At 43.6% G+C, this 13,427-nt stretch overlaps 1 protein-coding gene across 2 annotated transcripts in view; it reads left to right on the forward strand.

The window, feature by feature from the left end:
- Positions 1 to 12,773, forward strand: part of nxph4 (neurexophilin 4) — a 43,083-nt gene extending 30,310 nt beyond the window's left edge. For both annotated transcript variants that reach the window (XM_084023629.1, XM_084023628.1), the window contains exon 2: positions 10,835 to 12,773. In XM_084023629.1, the coding sequence (XP_083879755.1) occupies positions 10,880 to 11,641 (762 nt within the window). In that variant the 5' untranslated portion in view covers positions 10,835 to 10,879 and the 3' untranslated portion in view covers positions 11,642 to 12,773. The remainder of the gene's footprint in view (positions 1 to 10,834) is intronic.
- The last annotated feature ends 654 nt before the right edge of the window (positions 12,774 to 13,427 follow it).

Genomic DNA, 13,427 nt, shown 5'->3' on the forward strand with positions numbered 1-13,427 from the left:
GTGAGGGAGATATATTCAGCAGATATCTCTGCAACGCAACACATCAACACAGGAACCTCTTCACATGATAATGTTTTTTTTCTGTTTTAAACAAAAGTTCTGGGAATATCTTAGACATAGCACCATAAGGATGAAGGGATATGGAAGGATATGTTGAGAAAATAAGCAAGACGTTAAGGATGAAAGTGAAATAGAGATATGGATGAATGAAAGGATGGAGAAATCTAGAATAGGAGAAGATAAAGAAACGAAGGCTGAGGAGATGACGAGATGAATGAAGAGAAACATTTGAGGGATGAATTATGGAAGATGGCTGGAAGTATAGGGAGGAAGGAGGGATGTAGAACAGATTACTGATGGGAAAGTGAAGAAGGATGCAGCAAATAAAGGGAGGAGAATGAGATGGATGACCACAGAGAGAGGAATTAAGGAAGGACAAATGTAGAGTCGGCTTTAATTAAATGAATCAGATTAAAGTCATGCGTGGTTGAATGGATGAAGACATGAAAAGATGCAAGAAAGAGGAAATAAGGGAAAACATTTAACAATGGAGGGATTCAATAGAGATCAGTAATGGAATAATTGAAGGAATTGAGGGGTGAAAGAAGACAACCAAAGGCAAATAAAAATTAAAAAAGGTTGGAGGCAGTGAGACCGCAGGTGGCTGAAGAAAAAAAAAAGGGGGGGGGGGGGATAAAGGAAGCGATGGAAGGAAAAAGAGCAGGTCTTTATTATGCTGAGTAACTTTGACACGCTTGCGTTGTGCACAGCGCCGGTCCATCCGTCATCCAGCTCTCCCACTGATGAGCGCTGGAAACAAATGCGAGGAAGCCGGGCTTTATTTTGCCGCCTGGGTGAGTTGTCGGAGTCGTCACAGTCCCGCGTGTCCCTGTATCCCTCCCCGACTGACGTCTCCCAGGCTCACTTTCACCCGCTGGGAATCTCTGCCTCTCTTCTCCCTCCTTCTATCCCTCTATTCATTATGCAGATCGCTTTTTTTCCCCTCTCTCTTCTTTTTTTCTTGCCAGTTCCTTGTGTTTGTTTGATTCTTTATTTATCTCAAATGTTTCTGCTGTTTATCTGTTTGCAGAGAGTGTGTGTGTGTCTGTGTAAATGTGTGTGTATGTGCGCTTGATAAGTTGCGAAACACAGAGGGCATCAATCACTGTCACTTAGCTTCTCGACGCGTCGCTCATGCTGCCGGAGCCCGAGAACTGAACCCGCTCAGTCTAACCTTGATGAATTTCAAATTTCAAACTCGTTCAATACATAAATCCATGAGAGAGAGAGAGGAGGGTGCGCCTTTGTGCTTTTCGCAATCTGAGTCAAATATATGTTTACACGTTTACAAATGAGCAATCCAGTGGCGCCACGTCAGTTTTCATATCCCCTCCCCATGCCCGTGACAGCCCGCCTGGCTGCCGAACCCCCCTTCTCACTTCTGCAACAGTTATTTGGATGAATGATTAAAGTTAAAAGGCGAGGCCAGCGAGAGTCTCACCACTCTTATTTAGGAAAGAATGGGATGGCTGTCATCTTTTGATGCATTGCCCGCCGTCCCGCATGCAAACGAGACACCCTCAATCTGCCGATGCCTCCCTGCCTCTTAGCCCCTCCCTCCGGCGCCGACACGGTCCCCAAAGAGTTGCCTGGGGTGATTGATCAGGTGCTGTGGCATCACTGGAGACACGTGGGAAGTCTGCCCTCCCACCCCGCCCACCCGCCTGGGCAAAAAACACTCCGGCATGCTGATCTGATGTGATCAGTAAGATAGGAAGAACAAAGGATGTCTCCTGCAAACAGTTGATCTATGGCCACCGAAGTCAGGCTCCTGAGAGCAAAATCTTCTAATGACTTTGTAGATAAAGCACACTGCGGCTCGCATTCACTCCCTTCCTCTTTGAGCAGACGGGATAGTGAGAAGTGAGGAAAGCCATGTAACAAAAACAAGGGTATAAGGTTAAGGTGAGGCTGAGACATGAGGTGCACCGCGGATAAACGCGATGCAAAACGCTTCATTCTCATTGGATACAATTTCAGAAAGTCGCCCTGGGCTGCTAACACGCACTAGAGCCTAACGTTCTGTCCACTATAGGAGTTATTCATTATTGACTTTTCTCATTTCCAGTTTTACGGGATGTCCACGCGATTCTTACTTTCAAACGGCGAGATAACATCGTTCATCATTTTCGGGTTTTCGTGACGAGAAAGCACTCACGATTTCCCAAACTTCTCAAAAAGGAAAAATGTACGTGTTAAAAAGTTGCATGTCTCTTTAAATTATATTTATAATTATAGAGTTGAAGTGCATGGAAATACCATCAGGTCTGATATTACAGCAGTTGCTCTTGTTGGCAGTTGGACATCTCTGCACAGCCTTAATGTCCTTATAGGACTATTGCCGGTTCGGGAAATACCATTAATGATTTTATGCCGTTTTAAGAGTTTTGTGCTGCACGTATGTTTTTTCTGGCTGATTTCAGGCCAGTTAAGAGTCTCCACTGCAGATCTCATTCTCATAATGGTCCCGGTTTGTAGCGGTTTAGTACAATAATTACCTTTCAAAGAGAGCAAAGCGGCCGATGAGATTGAATGTTTTGTGAGATTAGCACAGCCTACCTTGCCAGAGGCGTTATTGTATGCCCTGAGGATGCCAATCCACGTGTCAGCTTCTGTTTGCTGTTATCCACATTCCTTATATTGACTAATATTCACCATGAATGGACGGTGATCTTCTTAAAGGGCTGGTGCTACATTTTAGTTAGTTTCTTGGAGGACAGTCGTGAGGGATTTGGGTTGGGTTCACTGATTTGGTATTGGCAGCATTGTTTTAAACATACATGAATGAAAACTCCCACGCACACTGCTGGCACTGAATGTCTCGTAAGCACCGTGTGCTTGTTTGGCTGTGGTTCAGTCTCCTGGGTTCACATGCTACGTAGCTCCATAATCCTGCCTTGTTTTTACGGAAGGCGGTGAACAAGAGTGGTACGGTCTGTTCAGGTCAGTTCATCTCTGGGAGTTCATAACCTTACTTTATCCCCCTGTGCTACAGAGGCAGTATATATTTCATCCTTCGGACCTCCAGGTTTTGGATGTCGGACCAAAGATGGAAACAGTCTGCTATCAGGCAGGAGTTTAGATGACAATGCAAAGAGATTTCAAATTGGGCGTTGATTATAGTGTTTGTTGTCACCTCAAGAAGTAACCGTTCCCAGCCAAGCACACAACGCCCCGTAAAACCACAACTTTTTGTTATACTCTTCAGTTTTTGTACGGAAAAACAAACCAGACATGATCCGTTAATGAGGGAGTTTTCAAGACGCTGAGAGGTTTCATTCTGTTCCCTTCAGACGGAGACGTTTCTCCCGTTTCCCCCTTGCAGGAATGGATGCCGAAATTGAGTTAGCATTTTTGCTTAACTGGTGATGTTAATGTTAAATTAGTTTATCTGGGTTGTACAGAAAATAGCAACATTTTCCAAAGATAAATTGAATCAGTGCTCAAGGATAAATGGTCGACCATGAAACTCTGTAAAGACAAGTACTCTACTTAGAGAACCTTAAAAAGGGCCGAAGCAATGCAACAGAATTGGAAAATTGCCTTGCGGGTTTGTATTGCACACGGCAACTGGGGATTTTTACATTCCCCCCCTCAGTCCAATCCTAGTGGCATCTGCAATATTTTGCAATATTGTCAGCGTATAACACTTAAGCTAGCACACAATACCTCCACAAATCCTCTCATGTAGGAGTACCGCCTCGCTTGTGTCTTCCTTCCTTCCTCAGCTGATGTGTGATCCAAACAACACTTTAACGAAGCTTTATTTGCTTTAAGTATGTGCACATTCTTCCCTATGAAACTTTTGGCTCGAGATCAACCGGAATACTTTCACATTTTGCCTGATGCATGGGATAAAAAAAAACTCAGTAAAAATTATTTCAGAGCTGAGCTGGTCTCCTCGAAACAATATTACAGATATTACTTCTCAAGAAACCCCTGATTATTCTCTATAGGCTGAAGTGATTCTCATTTTTGTCTTATTGCACTCATAATCTGAGGGTGTGTCGTATATATATTGTCTTTTTACCTTTTCTCTCTTTCTTTGCACTTTCCCCTCACATTGTCTTCCAGACCTCTCTCTGCTTTCTCTACTCCCGCTCCTCTTATTCGTTTTCTTCTTCTCCCTGACTGTGTTATCTGTCTCGGCTCCATTTCCTTGCTCCCTGATACTCCCTGACTCAGTAGCTTTCATTTTCATGATAATCCAACGACACCACTGGACTGCGAAATCGCTTTTACTGCCTTTTCTTCTTCTTCTTCTTCTCTCTCTCTCTCTGTCTCTCTCTCTCTCTACATTTTCCCCCCACCGGTTTTATCTTTTTCCTCCTGGCTTTATTTTGCTTTTTGTAATTAAATGTCATTTTCAGTTCTCTCATTTCCTTTTTTTTTTTTTTTTTTTTTTTTTGTGGAAGAAGGAAGAAAAGTTTCTGTCTTTATTATGATTGTTGTCAAAAACAGAATGGAGTCTCTGTTGGTAGAAATGAACACGTCTAAGCCACAGTGCCACACCACCAGCACCTAAATACGTTCAATTAAGTCTTATTTGCCCTACAAATTAGTGCCATTCTTTCAGCAGCAATGAGCACTTTGCAGGATTCTGAAATGTCCTTTTGCCTAATAGCCAACTTCTGTCATGTCTAATGTGTCTGTTGGGAGCTCCGTCCATTAGACGTCCTATTCAAGCTGCAGGTCATGGTGGCCCAGAGATTCTTCTTTTCAGTCACGTCCTGTAACACTTTCAGGGGGGCTCCTGCCGTGTTCGTGAGGCAAAAGGGATTTGTAATCCCTGGGTAGTGACCTACGGGTACGGGGTGTGCCCTGACCTCCTACTGGGAGGCGTGTGTGAGCGTGCATGTCCTTCTGGAGGTCTCAGGTCCTCATCCCTCACCCCAAGGGTGAAGCAATGTGACCTTCTGTATGGTCACCTGATGCAGATGTGCCTTCCTGTTTCAAACTGAAGGCTTTCTGATCTCTAGGTTTGCTTTTGGGTGCCCACTTGGTGTACCAGGTGCTCTTCACTACAATTGTGAGTATGCGCTGATGCCCCTTGCGGCTGGTGCACCGATCTACCTGTCTACCTCAAAGACCCCGAGATACTTGAACTCCCTCACTTGGGGCAGCGGTGCGTCGACTCGGAGGTGCTGACCCTCATCTCATCTGCTTCACGCTCGGCTGCAAAAGCTGTCCCAACGTGCAGCGGATGTCACAGCTCAGTGAAGCCGACAGAACCGCATCACGGGGAGAAAAGAGCAGAGATGACGTCCTGTGGAGATTTCCCTAAATACCTTTTCACCCGTCACTGTGAGGCTTTCTGGTGTTCAGTATTATCTGAAATGGTGGGAGAAAAACGCCAGTCTTTTACTGAAGTAAAAGTAGTAATACCACAGTGTAGAAATACCAAACGGGTCCTGCATTCAAAGTGTTACAAAGTACAAACGCTAATTTAAAGTACCAAAAGTACTTATTATGCAGAATTCGATTCCCCTTATTGATGCATTTATGTTGCACTTTAATGTTGCAGCTGGTCAAGGTGCAGCAAATTTAATTACTTTATTCTGTATAATAATAAAACATATTGTTGATTGTATTTTGTCATAATAATATGTAGATGAAAGTAACTTATAATAACAAATTTATACAATAGAGTAACTGTACTCGACAACAGTTCCCAAGTAAAATATTATCTAAATACTTGTAATGGAAATGATATATCTGAGATGAAAGTCGCTGTACAATAACTCCTACCTCAGCATCCAAAAAATGTCATCTTTGAAGTAAAGAACTATAAGATAACTTTTACTTGAAGATGTTCAGCTTCCCAGCAGCAGCTTGAACAGATTGATGGCATTTGGGAGCGTTTAAGATTCAAAGACATCAAAGTTAAAACAGATGTGCATTGAACATCTCACGAGGTAAAACCTGAAAAATGTGAAAAAAGCAGAAAGCCATTTCTGTCCGTAATCACAACGAGCTGCAACATAGTAGAAACGGAAAGATTAGAAAAAGCAAGTAGTTAGTATCAGAGTGTCTGCGGGTTGCAGTGCAGTGGGAGTGGAACTGTACATTTGACTCTTCCCTGTGACAGCGGATCAATGCAGCCTGCAGCGCAGATAGAAATGAATTGATTGTCACCAATAAAACTCCAATTAAATAAAGAAACAAGCCTGGGAGAGCTTCGAGATGAGCAGCTCTCATTTTCTCGTCAGTCCTCCGGGGGGGATCCAGGTCCATTCCACCCCAAATACTCTCGCTATGAAGGGGGCGTGGATGGTTATGGATGGAGGTGATGGGGAGAGAAATGCCGACGGAGGATCAGATAGCCGTCAGACAGAGCGAGCGTAAAATGAAAAGGGGAGAGTCGAGTTGCTGCCATTGATCCAAAGCTTCCTTAATGATGACAAGAGATCTTAATTGTGGTTGGATGTGATATATCAGGTTTCAGCAGTCAATTCTAGAGGCTCATCTGACCTTCTCTTATTTAATAAGTTTGCACGGATCCCTTCACCGCTCCGTTTCTCTCTCTCTAAGTAACCCTCCTCTATCTGCTGGAGCACGTCCTCTTTTTTTTCTCTGTCACTCACTCCGAGCTACACTCACTAATCTCCTCGTTGAGCAACCCCTGCATTTCATTGCTGCGTGTACTTCCAGGTATACAGGCCTCCCATCTGCAGCGGCAACTTAAGGCGCTTTTTTTTTTTTTTTTGCTCATATGAAGCTCCAAACAAAGTTATGGTTGATTAATGTTCCCCATTCCTAGAAAATGTACAAGATCTCCTTACTCTCTCCGCTCCTCATCTCAGTTCTCCACTAATAGCATTTTCCTCACTATCTCCCTCCATCTCCCGAGCTCTGTAATCTGATTGTTCTTTCTATGATGGTGCCGTTATTGAGTTGCCGTATCATACATATGTATAAGTCCACTACGCAATACGCATTCCATCTCATGCTGCGATTCCTCAGAGCATCCTACCCAACAGGAATCTGTATCCTAAATGGAGGAAACACTAATGCCGTGTTGACGTCTGTAAGGCTTCACTATGCGGCGAACTTTGCAGGTTGGAAGCTGCAGACGGCCACGAGAGGGAAGAACATCCTCCCGAGTCATGTTTTATTTTACCTTTACTGAGGGATTTCTAGAGACCTGAACGATGATTAGAATGTGAAAAAAACACGATGACTTCACAGTTATATCCATTTCACATACATGTATAATGGGGTAAAATGATGAAGTGGATTTAAACTGCAGCTTGACTGGTTGGCGGAGGCAAACATGACTCTAGCTCATCCCATACTTAGATTTATGACCAAATACCTGCAAAACTAACATTTTCATTGTATGTAATTAACTCATTCCCATTGAGTTTGGACATATGCTTTATAATGATTATTTTATTTGTTTATTTATGACATCCAACAATCAGTAATTCACTGTAAGACAGAAGGCAGTATAGACTGATAAGTCTATACTGGGAAGAGTACGAGTAAATGAACTAAGATTATGCTAAAATAGAATTAAATACATCTTTTTTTTTATCTTTAAATATTTTCAGAGGAACAGTCTCTGCCTGTGTATGTTTTCATGCCATGAGAGGGATGACTGGAGTCCTTTATCATGCCGTTTGCTCTACACACAGCGATCTGTATTGATCCAGTATTGGATCAGTTTTTACACATGATCTTGTAATTACAAAACATACTTCAACATAGACAGCTGGTTTAAATAGTACGGCGATGTTCTTTTTCCTATTATTTGCTTGCATGCTTAACAAATCGAATACAAGCCTCTATTGTATATTTACATCTGCTGACCCTGGAATTACACGTCTGTCTGTAATTTACTTAATTTGACTTTCTTAAGGCCTAGATTACTTTATGAAGATTATTAAACAGAAGCATAAATAAGACTAAATCTATAACTGCAGCAGATTTAGATGAAAGTGACTAATGTGCATGTATGCAACTAAAATGTTCTCTCTAGTTGAGTTGCTCAGTGTGTAAATATAGTAGTGTATCTGTGTGTGTGTGTGTGTGTGTGTGTGTGTGTGTGTGCACACCTGTGTGTATTTAGCTGTAGCGCCGCTTTATCACCCGAGCAACATCCCTCCGGCTGTTACTCCAAACGTTACCTCTCTGTTATTGTAAACTACCTGAATCGAGGCTGAGGAGGAAGAAAGGCGTGACGCGCGGAGATGTATTTTTAAAAACCGTCAATCTCTGATTGGCTGCGGCATCCTAATGTGACCTTATAGCAAACATCTGCTGTTTTGCAAAAAAGTCTATAACGTATAGATTTCATGTCAGGAAAAAAATATCTGATATTTCTTCCAACAAATCCTCACCCTTTAAATGGATTTACTGTCCAGGACAAAAAAAACATATTTATGCTAATAGAAAGTCCATCTATTCATTGGCTTTTTTTTGCTATTTATTACTTTTGCGCCACAGAAGAAGAAGCCCTCTCTCCGCACTCATCTTTTTCCACTCGATCGATGTTTATTAAAGATGCTGACTGTGTACAGCCCCCACCCCTCCCCCCGTAGAAAGACCCGCGGCGACCACAGACCCCATCATGGAATCACTTTTGAGCTTCATACAGTTGACCCTGAAGGTCAGGTTGCGGTTCCTGGCGTGATGTTGCCGCTGAAGATGGTTACGGTTTATGATGATGGTGCCGTTTCCAGCTCCGTCCCATCAGCGAGAGGAATGATGAGGCCTGCACCAGCCGAGTGTTGGCCTGACAGATGGCAACACAATGAGCTGGCTGGCAGCGCTGCTGACAGCACATTCGCAGGAAGTCCCCATCCTACATGCACTTCACTCTTATATTGTGGTGTTTCCAGCTTCTCCCTGCCTGTCCGCGCCAAAGTCGGCTCGCGGCACCAAAAATTTGCTTAAAATTGCGAGACCACCGCACGGGCCTCCTGTCGCAGCACCCAGAGGGAGTCCAGGCCTGTAAAAAATCTTCGGCGGGTCATTATCCCAGTCACCGGTCATTTATCAACACCTGTCTTTTTGGGGGGGTAATTCATTCCCCCGGTGGTCAATAAACTTTCAGTTATTTTCCCCTCAATCAATCTACTTAGAAATCAGCTGTGCCGGCATGTTAATGAATGGCCAACAGAGGCGCATACATTAATTGAATGGCCGAATACATTAGGTGTCGTATTGAGCGCCGCACCTTTTTTTTTTTTTTGCCTCTGCGAATAGCAATATGGAGTTATTATTAGGTTCGGTGATTGATGAAAGACGAGGAGCGCTTTGGCACAGGCCTGTCGGTTCCACTGCCCCGGATAGGAATGAAGGCAGATGGGAAAACTGTCCTCGCTTGAGAAGACACAAAGATGTGATTCTGCGCTTGTTTTTGAAATGCTTGTTTCCGTTTATTTTTGTTGGTTTGTTTATCCACTAGAAAAGTTTAAAACTCTATCCAGATGCATCCTCAGGGGAAGCACATGTAACCCCTCCGAATAGCTGTAATACTTCTCGCTGTCACTTCATGACAGCTACCAGCTTGAAGTTTGCATGGGTGCGCTCGAGTGTGCGTAAGTGTGTGTTTTAAAGTGTGTACATATATGCATATGGATGGAAGCGTGGCAGTGAAGTGATTGATGAGACTTGAAAGAGAGCAGAGGAAGATTTCGAGTCAATCAGCCCAGTGAATTTCCACCTAGGCTGTGGATTAAAGGCAGAAAGCTGTCTGAACTAACAAAGGCTCACATCCATTACCTTACATGCGGAGTTGTTTTTCCTCTCCGGAGCAACACTGACAACAAAATTAAAGTGTGTTAAACAAAAATAGATGGTTTTGTTTTCTCGAAGCGCACGAGATGAAACGTGGCGACATCTAACAACTCGGATGCTCGGGGAAATAAAAAAATCATGTGAGGTAAAAAGATCTCTGACCGTACAACTCTAACGATTATGATAATGTACGTTAAATGAAATGGGAATGGATTTTTTTTTTTTTGTATATGAGATAAAATGGGATTTGATATAAATATGTGAGTAATTCAGACTGATCTCGATCTGCGTGGCGTAGAAGTCGCATGCTGCTCGCTCATAGGCGTGCACTGGAACAGGATCGTATCGCTGTTTTGAGCCACGGAAAAAAGGGGGAGCTGATATATAACTTTTAGAGATGCCACATTTTTGGCCGATATGGATTTGCGATGATCGATGAGCCTTATCTCTTAATAAAGATCATTTTTTGTTCTTGTCTTGTTTTGTTCTGGTATACAAGACTCTTTTTTGGGGGTTTTTTCCACCAATGTCCCAGAAAAATCATTTCTACTACCCTGAAGTCCTGAAGCCTTTAACTGCTCCATGAATGCTATACTGTGGCTGATTCTGGGCAGACATTGTGAGGATTAAGACAGATTTTAATCCCTAATTTGTTACCACCGATTGGGCCGAATTCCTGCTCGATCAGTTGTAGTGTGATGCTCATTTTGCATCCCGACAGCTGATCAATGTCCCGAACGAACAGGGATGGATGCTGCGTTCACGCTACGAGCGACACAGCAACAAGCTACAAGTGTCTTTTAAGGGACGCCAGTGACGTGAAGCTACACCCAAAATGAAAGCAGAGCTGGTCTTAACCTTCTTCAGTGCTCCAATGATGCGGTGAAGGGTCAACCAATCAGATGTTTTTGTTTCACCCTGTTCTGTTTTGTCTAAAGGAATCCTGCAGATTCCCAAATCAAACTACCCATTTGTCTCTCTTGTCAGCTCATATCAATACTCACCAGCTGTCTGTCTCTTTCCTCTCCAGGTCCAGGGGTTGGAGAAGCAGGTGGAGTTCTCAGACCGGGCCCCCATGGGGTCGGCGATGAAGAGCTTTCCACATGGCATGGGTGGAGGCGCTGTGGGGGGAACAACGGGGGGAGTGGTCAAGCCTCCGTACCAAACACGCGTCTTCTCCACTTCCATGGACCAGACACCCATGAAGTCCAAGCCGTCCACCTACAGCTTCTTCAACCCATACGACTCGACCCGGAACCAGTCCATGCTCCTGGACCAGACAGGATACCGCCCGAAGCACAAGCCCTCACTAAAGACAGCCATGAAGACCAAGAAGATCTTTGGCTGGGGGGAGTTCTACTTCAACGTCAAGACCATGAAGTTCAGCTTGCTGGTGACGGGGAAGATCGTGGACCACATCAACGGGACGTTCACCGTCTACTTCCGCCACAACTCGTCCAGCCTGGGCAACGTGTCGGTCAGCATCGTGCCGCCGACCAAAGTGGTGGAGTTTGAGGTCCAGAATCTGCATCCCGGCACCCAGCAGGACGTCCAGATCCGGGAGACCCAGTCCACCATCGACCCCAAAGAGACAAAGACCTTTAACTGTCGGGTGGAGTATGAAAAGACCAACAGGTCCAAGAAGCCCAAGCCCTGCCTGTATGACCCCTCTCAGACCTGCTTCACGGAGAACACCCAGTCCCACTCCGCCTGGCTCTGCGCCAAACCCTTCAAGGTGATCTGCATCTTCATCTCGTTCTTCAGCATCGACTACAAGCTGGTTCAAAAAGTGTGTCCAGACTACAACTTCCAAAGTGAGCACCCTTACTTGGGATAAGTAAGTGAGACTGAAGAGGGGAAAGAAGAAAAAAAAAAGAGACAACATTAACGAAGACGATGATGATTATAATGATAATGATGGAAATCATAGTCATATTGATTACGATGAAGAAGCAGGGGACAGTTTTTTTGCCTCTATACTGCTGTGAGTTGTGGATTTAAATCAAGTATAATCGAGTTATGGATGGTTAGGCAATGGCTGATTTCTCTGACTTATTTTCCAACTTTGTGTTTGTTAACTTCTGTTTTTATTTGCTCTTTTTTTCTGTAAATAATGTAGTCAACCCTCAGCACACTTATTGTTTTTAGATCTATGTTTCCCAGTGTTATTACTTTTTTGCAGTTGGAGAATTCGGTTGAAAACAGCTGGAATCAGTATTACGCCCTCCGAGTACGAAGGGAGCCTCTGAGGCAGCTGCCGTCACTGTACGGCAGATGTAATGTTACGGTAGACTGACTGTTAATCATCCTTTCAGCTCTACGTTTCCTTGGATATAAGAGAGTTATATGTATGAGAAATGCTATGCTGGATATGCATACAATATACTGTATGAAAAAGCACATTAAAATCTCTTAAACTGTCTTTTACTGGGTTCATGTTTCCGTGCGGCACAATTCCTTTTTATCTAACGCAGCGAGGACACTATGAAGAATTAACTTACGTTTCACTCCGATTGGGCGGCTTCCTGCAAAGATATGTCATTTTAATTTTCAGAAACACATTGAAGGGAAGGATTGAATTTTAACATGAAAAACCAAGCGTGAAATATTCTTAGGATGATAATAATGCTTGACTTCTTTTGAGGAAATTGATACGTACAGTATTTGACTCCGAAGGAGGTATCTGATGTATTTTTAATTACATTTACCCTGAAACTGGAAGGAAAAATAACTACTGTGTTGGAGGTAATAGGGCTGGCAGATTTAGTTTGTTTGATCATGCAAGCAAAGGAAGCACAGTTGAGCAAGCATTTTTCACTGGCAGCTAAAGCTCCAGGTGGCCTCCTCACAATCCGTCACTGCTCTATTACTGGTGCCACCGTTGGCTACCTACTCTTTACTTTATCATTGCTTACTTTATGCTGAAAATATGAGTGTAAATGAAGCAGGATGGCATCCCTGGCGCTATATATTTAAAATTCAGATTAGAGGATCAAACTGAGAGCATGAATCAACTCATCCACCTCTTCACTGATTATAATAAAGGCCTCCACCTTGCGATTATCTCACTGTCTCGCTTCTTCCTCTTTCACAAACTCCCCCCCCTTTTCTCTCTCTCAGCGCAGACTTGTTAGTTCTTTGCTCTCCACACTTTTGATCTGATGATAACGGTGCTCATACTTTCATTAGAAAACACACAGTCGATGCTAATTGAATCTCCATCTCACTGTGGCTCGATAGCCTATTACGGCGTTGATCAATGGCTTTGAGACGGAGGTCCGGGGAGGTCCACCTATCTCACACGAGTTGCTGTGGCTGGTCGGGGACACGGAGATTGATGGAGTCGCTGCAACCCAGATTCTCCAGAGTTCTCCTCTTTGTGACACAGATTCTCTACGGTGGCTTGGTGAAGAATCACCGGACTAGTTGTTGTAGACAGATCCTTATGTACTGTGATTGTGTGTGTGTGTGTGTGTGTGTGTGTGTGTGTGAGAGAGAGAGAGAGAGAGAGATTCTGATCATCTTTATTCATGCCTGTATGTGTCCGGGTGTATTTCCCAGAAAACATATTATAAAATATGAAAGAAAGAACATTATAGTAAGAGCATGATTGTATTAAAATG

The sequence above is a fragment of the Eutrigla gurnardus genome (genome assembly GCF_963514095.1).
Source record: "Eutrigla gurnardus genome assembly, chromosome: 2".
Classification (NCBI taxonomy): Eukaryota; Metazoa; Chordata; class Actinopteri; order Perciformes; family Triglidae; genus Eutrigla; species Eutrigla gurnardus.